This window comes from Poecilia reticulata, linkage group LG21 (genome assembly GCF_000633615.1).
Source record: "Poecilia reticulata strain Guanapo linkage group LG21, Guppy_female_1.0+MT, whole genome shotgun sequence".
NCBI classification, from domain to species: domain Eukaryota; kingdom Metazoa; phylum Chordata; class Actinopteri; order Cyprinodontiformes; family Poeciliidae; genus Poecilia; species Poecilia reticulata.
Window position 1 is genome coordinate 3,269,948 of NC_024351.1, and position 11,841 is coordinate 3,281,788.

At 37.2% G+C, this 11,841-nt stretch overlaps 1 protein-coding gene across 1 annotated transcript in view; it reads left to right on the forward strand.

Annotated features, from left to right (window-relative positions):
* LOC103457274 (dihydropyrimidinase-related protein 5) overlaps positions 1–11,608 on the forward strand; it is a 31,232-nt gene extending 19,624 nt beyond the window's left edge. The window contains exons 4-14 of the mRNA XM_008397290.2: positions 3,837–3,995; positions 4,924–5,103; positions 5,217–5,285; positions 6,234–6,278; positions 6,510–6,585; positions 7,265–7,421; positions 7,505–7,646; positions 8,313–8,455; positions 8,631–8,838; positions 10,106–10,283; positions 10,365–11,608. Coding sequence (XP_008395512.1) covers positions 3,837–3,995; positions 4,924–5,103; positions 5,217–5,285; positions 6,234–6,278; positions 6,510–6,585; positions 7,265–7,421; positions 7,505–7,646; positions 8,313–8,455; positions 8,631–8,838; positions 10,106–10,283; positions 10,365–10,450 — 1,443 coding nt within the window. The 3' untranslated portion in view covers positions 10,451–11,608. The remainder of the gene's footprint in view (positions 1–3,836; positions 3,996–4,923; positions 5,104–5,216; positions 5,286–6,233; positions 6,279–6,509; positions 6,586–7,264; positions 7,422–7,504; positions 7,647–8,312; positions 8,456–8,630; positions 8,839–10,105; positions 10,284–10,364) is intronic.
* The last annotated feature ends 233 nt before the right edge of the window (positions 11,609–11,841 follow it).

Genomic DNA, 11,841 nt, shown 5'->3' on the forward strand with positions numbered 1-11,841 from the left:
CAACCCCGAAAAGATGCGACTAAGGAGCAGATTTAGACTATAGAATTTGGTAAAACCTTTGAGCTTTGCTAAAGTAAAGTTCAAATCCATGATGAGAGTGGAGCTCCTTCAATCAGGGCTCCTCCGCAGCTCTGATTGGCTAAGCAATGTAACGTGATCCTCTGATTGGCTAAGCAATGTAACGTGATCCTCTGCARCAAGTGATGGCAAAGCGGGGCGTCATCACGACTTTACACAAGTGTGTCTTTACCTCCGTGGCAGAGGCTCCACCGAACCCCTGGGACCGACTCATCGAACCCCTGGGGTTCGAGCGAACCCAGGTTAAGAACCACTGGTTTAGAGGGTCATTGTTACTGAAATCATAGTAATCTTGATCTTTGATCTGCTGTGGCTGGCAGTTTCTGCTGAACTACATCCATCAAACCGACTGAAACAGAATATTTCCCTGACATTTTCAGATCCGTCTCTGTCACTGCAGAGATTATTTTAATTTACCTGCAGGTTGGAGACATGAATGCAGGGTTCAGCTGTGATGTATTGGTGTTGATAGAAGATGATCAGAGGCTGCAGTGGGAATCTGCCAAACATACAGAGACTCTTTTATCCCCAGCTGTTTCTCTGGGAATAATCCCCCAGGTTTTATAACTCTGGTTCTTTTCTATTACCAGATTATTTCACAGTACGGGTTTGAGGCTCTTAAATAGAGAGGGGATTTATTTTGAACCCTGTCGTTTCTGTGTGATCCTTAACTTCTGCTTGATGCTCACTTATCAAGTAGGTTTTATTATGTGGATTATAACAAATCTAATGTATGTGTAATTATAACAGAATCTGCATGCTGTCAGTGCGTTAAATATTTAATTACATCATACAATGAATACAGCTGTTGAAAAAACTAAGACACCACTTAAAATGACCAGTTTCTCTGATTTTACTCTTTATAGGTTTATGTTTGAGTAAAATGAACATTGTTCTTTTATTCTATGAGCTACTGACTTGTCTCTGACAATACAAGCAAAAATGTATTTATTAGCAGAATATGAGAAATGGTCAAAATAAGGAAAAAGATGCAGAGCTTTCAGACCTCAAATAATACAAATAAAACAAGTTTATGTTCATTTAGAAACAACAATACTAATGTTTTAACTCAGGAAGAGTTCAGAGGTCAATATTTGGATGAAAATCCAGGAGGTTTTCAGGGGGCTTAGTGGGCTCTTAGGTTTTTACAGAGCTGAATTCATGTTACATGTTCAGTTCTGATGCTTCTCCGAGATGGAAAATATACAATATTTATAGTTGATAGGTTTCCAGCTTTTTGTCAAAAAACTCTTATGAAGTGCCTTGTCTCACGTTTGTTCTGATGACTTAAGATTTGGCTTCTACTAGGACTGGGCAAAATGGTTTAAAATTTAAATCTCAACTTTTTTTATTCAAAATTTAATTTCTTATTTTAGTAGGTTTTTTCCGTCATTTTTCCCTTTAAAAAATGCATAAACTGGATTTTATTTCAATCATTCCTTCTGTGAGTTGACCTGAATTCAAAGTCGAAATAAACAGAAGCTGTAAAACAAGATGGCCGCCCTGACGTCACTATGGAAACCCAACAAGTGGATTGTTTAAAAAGAAATCCAGATTTTCCAAAAATGACACCAACTTTATTTTATAGTTCATTCTTTTAGATGTTCTTTTCATGTAGTTGACAGTTTTCAGTTTATTTTACTTTTATGTTTATTTTTTAAACGAACCTGTATGAAATGCTACATAAAATATGTGATGGGATGCAACGTGATTAATGTAGAACAAGGAGGTTTATTTAAAAGAATATATTACCCAGAATCATATCACATGTAATCAGGCTTCTGACTGATGCTGGTGTTTCTTCTCTTTGCAGCAGATTTGCCATTTATAATAATCTAAATTTGGATATTCCTTTGATAACAGGTTTGAAATATACAGTGGAGACTGTTCAGGCTGTAACACAGCAATCCAACACTTTGACTTGCTCACTTCAGATCCTGAAGATAAAAATAAATATTTCCCTTTGAGTTTCTTAATCTTTTTTTAATCCTTATTTCTGTTTTTGTCTGAGCTTTTACAGAGTGGCAGTAAATTTTAATCTAGGCCCTGAAGCCCAAATCCCACAATCCCTGATCTTTCACACCCTCATGGATATGTCAACACGCACACACACACACATTAGCATTATCTGACAGTGATGAATGACGCTACACACACATGCGGTGACTTTTTCTCCGCTGACGCTGCAGATCATTCTGACTGGTTTCTATGGCAATCATAAATTGGGGCAGCTCATTGGTTGGCGGGTCCGTCACTCCAAACACTTTGGCTCCGCCCCCATCGGAGTCTGCCTCAGGGATTCAGTGCTGACACACGAATATTTGAATGTAATCTGATTTTATTTTATTGAGGTTACTTGAAGGATAGTGATTTTTGTTTGTTTTCATTTGTGGCAACATTTTCTTTTGTATAATTCAATAGTTATTGAACTGAAGACCGAGCAGTAGACAGAGGAAGCATCAGAGAATATTACAAGTAATATGGTTTAAACGCTATCTGTTTGTGATGTCTTATAAAAAAATACACCTGTTTGTTGGATCTCTTGCTCTGTAATATCCTACCAGACTTTCTGGGAAGATATTGAATGTATTCAGTGGAGAAAAGAAGAGGAGGAAAAGGGTGGGGACACTCGACAGGCATGGTTGAACAGTATCTGTTGTCATGGTTATGCTAAATTCACAACCTCATTTTTCCTCATCTTTGTTTCTCTGTCACTTCTTTCCTCTCATACCTTTTAGTTTGATCTCTTGACACATTTTCTTTTTTATCCTAATAATTTTACATTTGGTTGTTTATTTCTGGAGGTTTGCTGAAAAGAGTCACGAAAGGTAGAGTTGCAACTAATGATTATGTTAGTTTATAATTGATTTATTAATCAATAGATAAATAAATCTCCCAGCCCCACTGAGGGACACGGGTGTAAAGAAAATGGATGAATGGATGGATGGATGGATGGATGGATGGATGGATGGATAAATAAATCAATTGGAACCTTCTGCAGATTTTTCATTTAAACTTTTTTATGCAACATTAAAAATGCAAATAAACAAATCAATAAATTTTTTAAAATAAGAAATTAAATATTTTATTGCCAAAAATGCATCAACATTTTATGGTATGTAGAGAAAGATGCATCTGCAGCTAACATTTTTGATTTACTGATTAATAATTTTATAGTAAAGGCAATTAATAGGACTTTTTTTCCATATAATTTGAACCAGGTGAAGCTAAAACTGCCACTTGAGTTTTAGGTTGAACATATATTCAAAGTTGTCTTTTTTATTCCATCTTAAATGCAATATGTATGCATTTATTTTTGTACAGTCTTGGGTCAATTACTGCTGTGATTATGTTGTTCTTTAAATAAATACATTATTTTGTCAATTATACTTCAGTTAGTGATTAATCGATTACCAAATTGAATAATCATGATTAATCCGATTAGTCGTTTCAGCCCTAATAAAGGATAAGATTTAAAAATGAATTAAAACTGTTTTTTTTGCTTTAGGTTTAAGCCAATCTCCACTGACTTGCTTCCATTTTCCATCGAACTTGTTTTCTGTTCTCCATGCTGTGTGCAGTCACTAAATAAAAGCCCGTTTGATGATGAGACATCAGCTCATAGGGAAGGTTTATTGTCTCAAGACAAACAGTGTCTCTATTTTACAGTGGACTAATTGTTCTCGTTTTAAACCCCTGTTTCCCCCCCATCCTTTCTTCCTCCTAACCAACCCGCTGTCCCTGTCTCCCCCACCTAGGCGGCTCTGATGGGTGGTACCACCATGGTGATGGCTCTGGTCCTGCCTGAGCAGCACTGCTCCCTGCTGGACGCTTATGAGAGCTGCCGCAGTCTGGCAGACGCCAAGGCCTGCTGCGACTACGCGCTGCATGTCGGGGTCACCTGGTGGGGACCAAAGGTAAGCCCAACAAGACGAGGAACAGCTTAAAAACAGTAGAAACACATTTTATTATCTTCTACGCAGAGTAAGCAGTGAAGCCTTCTTTTTTTTATTTATGAGCAAGTTGCGTTTTGACCTAGATTGAACCAACAGAAATTGGGTTAATACACATGCTCAGTGGGCACATTAGTCAGACTGTATGCGTTAACCTGCCTTATTCAGCCTTTGGCTGCAGCGTCTGCACTGGATCATCTGCTGGCGATGTGCATGTGTCACACTTCATTACATCCTCACTGCAAAAACACTAAATCTCACCAAATTATTTTGGTCTGGCTTCTAGCGCAAATATCTTTGGATACTTGAAATTTACTACAAACAATGTAGTAAATTCATTGGCAGATTATTTCACTTGTAGCAAGACATTATCCCATGGCCTGAGTGTAACAGTATAAACTCATGATCTGCACAGGTGCTTGAAATCCCTGGAAAGTGCTTGATATTCAAACTGCACAGTTTTGTAATAAAATACAACCAATCCAACGTTTGATTAAAAATTTTTGTTTTGAAAATGTTATTTATTGTTGAAACCAGAAGTTTTCATACGGTTTGAAAATGTCAGTAATTTTTTTTCATAAATAGATGATAATAGACTTTTTTCAGACTAAACTTTTCTTGTTTCGGGTTAGTTGGAATTACCAAAATTATATCTATTTGCTAAATGCCAGAAAACTTCACAAGAGCAATTTTTAGATTTATTTTTAGTGACTTTCTGTATTTACGCATTTAATTTGAGCAGGAAGGTAATACAATGTTATTGAAATTCTTTTTTTTTTTTGTTGATAAATTAGTGTTTTGTTCTCGGACCAATCAGGTGTAGACTGAGGAAAAGGTGCACAGACCTCGTGTTAAACCTCTAATAAAAACACAGTTGCACAATGTGTGACAGGTACGCAATGAGATGGAGAGCCTGGTGAGGGAGCATGGCGTGAACTCCTTCCAGATGTTCATGGCCTACAAAGACCTGATGATGCTGCGGGACTCAGAGCTGTATCAGACTCTGCAGACCTGCAAGGACATCGGAGCCATTGCACGTGTGCACGCTGAAAACGGAGAGCTCGTGGCAGAGGTGCATCCTCGTTTCTACCCACAAGACAACGTCTGATGGGTTTCAATGTGGAGAATCATCTTGTTTACTTTTAAAAGAGATACAATTAAACTTGATGGTTTATGTGTTGCCAGGGTGCCAAAGAGGCTCTGGATCTGGGAATCTCTGGACCAGAAGGAATAGAGATAAGTCGACCAGAGGAGGTAATTTTTCAGAGATTTTGAGCCAAATTGGTGCATCAACTTGTAACTTTTTCTGACTAATAAAATTGACTCTGATTGTGGACAAAGCTGTAGCTATGTGAGTGAGTTAGAGATACACATGATATACAAGGATCTGATGTTCACCACTAAACAACGGGTGCAACTGTCGCTTATTTTATCAATTGTTTTGACAATCGATTAAACGTATAAAAACTTTTTGGCACATTATTAAGATTTTATATTTAAGCTTTTTTATATACTGCTCAAAAAAATAAAGGGAACACTTCAGTGTTCACTTAAATGTTAAAGTGTTCCCTTTATTTTTTTGAGCAGTGTATAATACTATATATACATTAAAAATACAAATAAACACTTCAGTTCCTATATTAAATAAGAAAATAAACATTTTATTGCCAAAAAATGTAACAACATAACGTTCCTTTAGCATACGCCCAATCTTTTATTGCAAGAGATTCATCTGCAACTTTAAAAAACACTTCTAATATCAAAATGTGAAAATCTCATTTAAAATCACTGTATTGATTAGTGAAGGGCTAATCTGGGACTATTTTTGATTAACCGATTAATAATTGGATACCACAAGGTGATTAGTAAATTTTCTTTTCCCACAAAATTTGAACTGGGTGAAGCTAAAACTACCACTTGAGTTTTGTATAGGACATATTTACAAAGATTTTTTATGTTATCATAAATGCAAAATGTATAAATTTTTATGCAGTTTTGATTAATTACTGCTCTCAATATGGCCTTTTTTTTAAAGTCTGTTTAAGTCTTTTTTTTGTCATTTAACGACTATTTGATTACTAAATCAGTTGACAGTTATTTCAGTGATCGATTCAGCCCTAATAAATAATTTTCAGAATTTCTGAAGACCGGATATTAAATGTTTGAAACTGTGTGACTTTCTCTGTGTGTCGTTGACTGCAGCTGGAGTCTGAAGCCACTCACAGGGCCATCACAATCGCCAACAGGGTAAAGTTCTCGATTTCTTTGGTTTTATCAAAGCTTCAGTCTGAAGTTCGATTTGATCTGAAAAAATACATAGAAATAAAATGTCTAGGCCTTTTTCCCAGTATATAAGTACCCCATCCATCCTGTCTGTGTTTGTTTTGCAGTCAATATTTAAAAATTACATTGGAATATTTGACATAAATGTATTTTTAGTTAATTTGTGTAAATAACTGAATGGTTTTGTGATTGTAGGCGCGCTGTCCCATCTACCTGGTGAATGTGTCCAGTATGCTCGCTGGAGACATGATTGCTGCTGCTAAGATGCAGGGTCAGTGTTTGTCTGGTCAGAATTTATTTGATTGGTTTTTAAAAATAAGGAAAAAAAGCAATCAGTAAGACAGAGATAACCAAGGACAAAATAATTACTTTACCACCACTTTTCTGTTTTTTAAAGGTGTAGGAAGAAGTAAACACTTATTTAACCCCCTTATCTCAGTTTAATGAAATATATTACTTACTGACTCAATAATTATCAAACAATTTGTACAGTAATTAAAACATTCATGTTCAATATACTGGGCTAAAGAGCCAACAAATAAATTATATTACACAGACAAAATGGTTACAAACTAACTCATAACAAGACAAGAAAATCTACAGATGATATCAGTAATGATGACAATTATAAATAACAACTGGACATACAGCATCAGAATAATTACTAATGTACACCTATAAATCCTTCTTAATCTGGGTTATTTAACCCAGATTAGAGAGCGGAACAAACCTCATGATAATAATAACAACAGTAAGATAAGAATAATAAGCTGCCAATAGTGGTAATAGTAACAGAAGAAACGAAGGAAAAACTCATATTTGTGTTAATTCCCTTCTTCCCTGTACAATGTGAGTAGCATAGCTTTGTATTTATGTTTAAACCGGTCGATATTAATCCTCAACAGGTGATTATTATCACAGAAAAGACAGTAAACTGGTTACGTTTCCAGGGAAGGTGGTCCACGCTGAGACCACTGTAGCTCACGCTGTGCTGAATGGGAACCAGTACTACCACCAGGACTGGACTCACGCTGCTGCTCATGTCATCGTCCCTCCTCTGCGCCTGGACCCAAACACGCCGAGCTACCTCATGGGCCTGCTGGGAAAGTACGACTCGTAGACATCAGAAAATGTTTTTAATCGGTTCGTTAGCAGAGTTACTGGAATGATGGGGCTTGTTCTGCTTCCAGTGACACTCTGAGCGTCGTTGCTTCAGAGCACCGTCCGTTCAGCACCAAGCAGAGAGCTTTGGGCAAAGAAGACTTCACCAAGATCCCTCATGGAGTGGCGGGGGTCCAGGACCGGATGAGTGTCATTTGGGAAAGAGGAGTGGTATGCACACGAGCACGCAGTAATAAAAGTGATGGCTTAAACACTGTCAGTCAGCAAAATCTGTTCTTTAAAGGTGACCAATTATACCTCCTTGAACAGGAGACATGTTCACAAAACACATGTTCACAAAGTCATTCTTAGATAATGATATTAAAGTCTAATCCTTTCCAAATGAGCTGTTTTAGGATCTCTGTCACTTTAAGTTCAAATAAGTTGCTGCTGGAGATGCTCCCCAAACTCAACGTTTATACTCGCACATGAAAATGGATGCAAACAAATGTGCAATTATAGAGCCGTACATCTTTGAAAAGCAGAAGTAGAGCCTCCTGCACAACCAACATGAATGCAGCAAATTGTTTCTGGATGGGAAGTCAACATGAAAACACTTGTCTTTTCCAGCAGCCATTGTACAGCGGTGAAGCCAGTTTGCTTGGGTTGCTAGGTTACGGGCGTGGGGTTGCTAGGTAACGGTGCAGTTCCAGTAGAATGTGACGTTACATTCGGAAGGTTTTTGAAACAATTCGTTTTCCCAAAAATATAAATTTAACCAAATGGAAGTACAGAAACATACAGAAAGTGAATTTTGCTCAATAGGTCCCCTTTAAGCAAACGGACAAATCTGAATTTCTTTTTTCACAGTATTAAAATGTCACATCATGTTTGCAGGTGACAGGAAAAATGGATGAGAATCGTTTTGTGGCTGTGACCAGCTCCAACGCAGCCAAAATCTACAACCTGTATCCACGCAAAGGTCGGATCATCCCTGGAGCCGACGCTGATGTGGTGGTCTGGGACCCCGATGCAACCAGGTAACCTGAAACTAATATCTGTACTGGTATCAGATGTGAAGTAGTGGACTGGTGCATCTCTAGATTATTACGATGCCCCAAGTGGAGGAGTTTAGTTTAAGTGTTTCAGGATGAGACAAATGAAGCAGGAGATTGATAGGATCTAAGTTTTATGCTCTGCTTTCGTCTCGTACAGGACGATCTCCCTGAGCACCCAGGTGCAGGGCGGAGACTTCAACCTGTACGAGGGGATGCGCTGCCACGGCGTTCCTCTGGTCACCATCAGCCGGGGACGCCTGGTGTGTGAGAACGGCGTGTTCATGTGTGCCGAAGGCTCCGGGAAGTTCTACCCGCAGCGCACCTTCCCCGACTACCTCTACAAGAAGATGGTCCAGAGAGAAAAGGTGCGTTCGTTTCCTGCCCCCCGTTTTCTGCTCAACTTGTTAAAGTGAATCAGGGAGAATGTGCTGAGTCAGCTGGCAGTCAGCGCAGCCGCCATGTTGAGTCTGACTCTGCTGATCTGACAGGCTGTCGGGGATTTGGAGCTGATGCTCTCTTTATGCGCTGACTCTGTTTTTATCCTGCTGAAATCTGTGAAACCTCCCTTCATGCCAGACTCTCTGCTCTGCTCACTGCATTTTATTTATTTATCAAAAATAATTAAATTTTTAATGTTTGGAAAGTGCTTCATTTCTGTATAAGGTCTTTGAAAGTGCTTGACATTCAAATGGCTGTTTTATAACATCGCTTGATTAAAAGTCTAAATGTTTAAAACGTTACTTCCAGTCAGTGTCAGGTAGTAACTAGTTACTTTTACTCAATAACATTTGTTCGAAAAAATTTACTTTTAGGAGTACTTTTACTATGTTGTACTTTTTACTTTTACTTGAGTAAAATTTCTTGATTTTCTACCAGCTGAATGAAAAACAACATGTTTGAACCAGAAATTCACCAAAGACTCAGACCTGCAGTTTTTGTTTAAGTTTCACAAGTTTTATAAAAGTTAAAGTTATGAAACTTTAACTTTTGTTTCTTTTTTATTCAAGGAAACTGATTTGGAAACATTTGTTGTTAGTTTTTGTTAGTCACATGAATTATTGACATTTTCGTCCTTAAAATGCCAAAATTATACTTTGATGTGTCTGATTATGTAATTTTTAAATATTAAATGATTGATAATTTGATCAGTTACTCAGTACTTGAGTTACTTTTTAACCAAATACCTTTTTACTCTTACTTGAGTAATTTCTTGAATGTCTACTTTTTACTTTTACGTGAGTAAAAATATGTTGAAGTTACTGGAGGATAATTTGGGACCATCTTCGTTTACAGTTGAAACCAGATAGTTTTATACATAAAATAAGCACAAAAATAAAAACTCCAAGATCAATAAACTTTAAATTCTGATGAACATTTAACACTGGACCTGGAAGACATTTTCAATATTCAAAATAAATAAATAAAATGAATTAATGAAGTCTCTGTTCAGACCAAAGCAGCAGACTGAAGACTGAAGACCTTTATCATCCAGTTTTTGGTAGAAAAAGAGAAAAGAGGAAAACAACAAATGGAAATTAATAAGTTTGTTTAAATTTATCATGCGATTTATTGATTTATTGCAACAGGCTTAGTTGTGTGGATTATTGTTGACCTTTGAACTCCTTGTTTCAGAACCAGGCCTATAAAGGCGTAGAAAGGGATCCTTATTCTGGTGATGTGGCCAAGGTTGCGAACACGATGAAGAAGGAGCTCGGTTTGGGTCCGATCGACGGCGAGTCGCCAAACAAGCCGGCCGTTCGGGCCCACCAGGGTGTCCGAGACCTCCATGAGTCCTCCTTTAGTCTGTCAGGTGGCTTAAATTAAACTTTTAAACTAATCTATTCCTCGTTGTAACTAAAAAGGTGTTATTTAAATGGATTTTTCCTCTCAGGTTCTCAAGTTGACGACCACATCCCGAAGAGGTCCTCTGCTCGGATTCTGGCTCCCCCTGGTGGCCGCTCCAGTGGCATTTGGTAATCGTTAGCGTCGCAGTTCAAACCGTTTCCACCTCTGTGTTTTTATTATATTTCCAAGCAACCAGGAAAACTGCACTGATTTTAAGACAACAGAATAAAACTTTAAAAGTAAGGCGAAAACAAATTCAAGTAAAAGTCAGACGTATTTATTAATTAGTGGTTTGCAAAACAGTGAATTTGTGGTTAGCTGCACTAAAAAAGGGCTAGCTCTGAACTTAAATTCTAGCTTATTGTAATAATAACATAAATCTGCGGTGCTTTTAAGCCTCGTTACGTTTTAACCAGAGGCAGATCAAAACCAGTACAGTTTTTAACGGTTCGAAACAAAAGTGTTGCCAGAATTATTTAAAGATAAGTGGATTCAAACCCGTCACTGACGAACACACGGTACACCGTAGACACCATAGCGTTATAGTTTCTTGTGATTGATGTGTGTGGATCCTGTTTGTGACCGGACGACCCCACTGAGAGTGTTTTTGGTTTCCAGTGGACCAACAGTTCTGTGTGGTGATGAAATCCAGCTGCTTCTAACACTCCGTCTGTCTGTATTTACACTTCCACTGCCTCTAACTGAACCAACAAAACGACTGGAAGGCAACTTTGGTCTAGGGCTGGGCAATAAATCAATTTTATTGATTGGTTTTTGAGGATTTAATGCTTGGAATATCAGGATTTTATTACACCAATCCACTCCTTGGGCTCACATAGTTCAGAGTAATGTCAGCTAAAGCTGCCATCTTGTTTTAAAAGGTTAAAATTAGTCATAATATTACAACCACACAGTTGTTGTGATGTGAGGATAAATTTAAAAAAATGCAAGAATGAAATGTTAATATTACCAGAATAAAGTATAATAGTAGCAGAATGAAGTAATAATTTTATGAGATTAAAGAAATAATAAAACATGAGGAATGTTGAGCAGTTTGTGAAGTTGTACTTTGGAATTGGTTTCAAAGATAAGATAATGATCTTTTAACACATCAGCACGACTAAGAATCTAACATAGTCATGCTGATTCTGATAATCAGCATGACTGATAATTTTAAGATGTTTTTTTGGTAAAATTGCATCTCTATTCTGCTAATATTATAGCTGTATTCTTGTAATTAAACAAAATTTATTATAATGGATAATTGAAATTGAATATTCATTTGTAATTTCTTTTTCTTTTTTTCTTTTTTAGAAAAGAAAGCGAGAAAATAATCAGTTTAAATCAAATGTGGTGTGAAAAAAAAAGGTAATTTTATTTTTTAGCCATATCGCCCAGCCCTAGTTTTGTCCTGTTTAGGACTCCGTACATGGGGCATCTAACGGAAAAACAAAGAGCAATGAGTTAAAGTTCATTTGTGGGTTAAATGGTTTCTCTGTTAACCAGATGATGACAATGGAGTT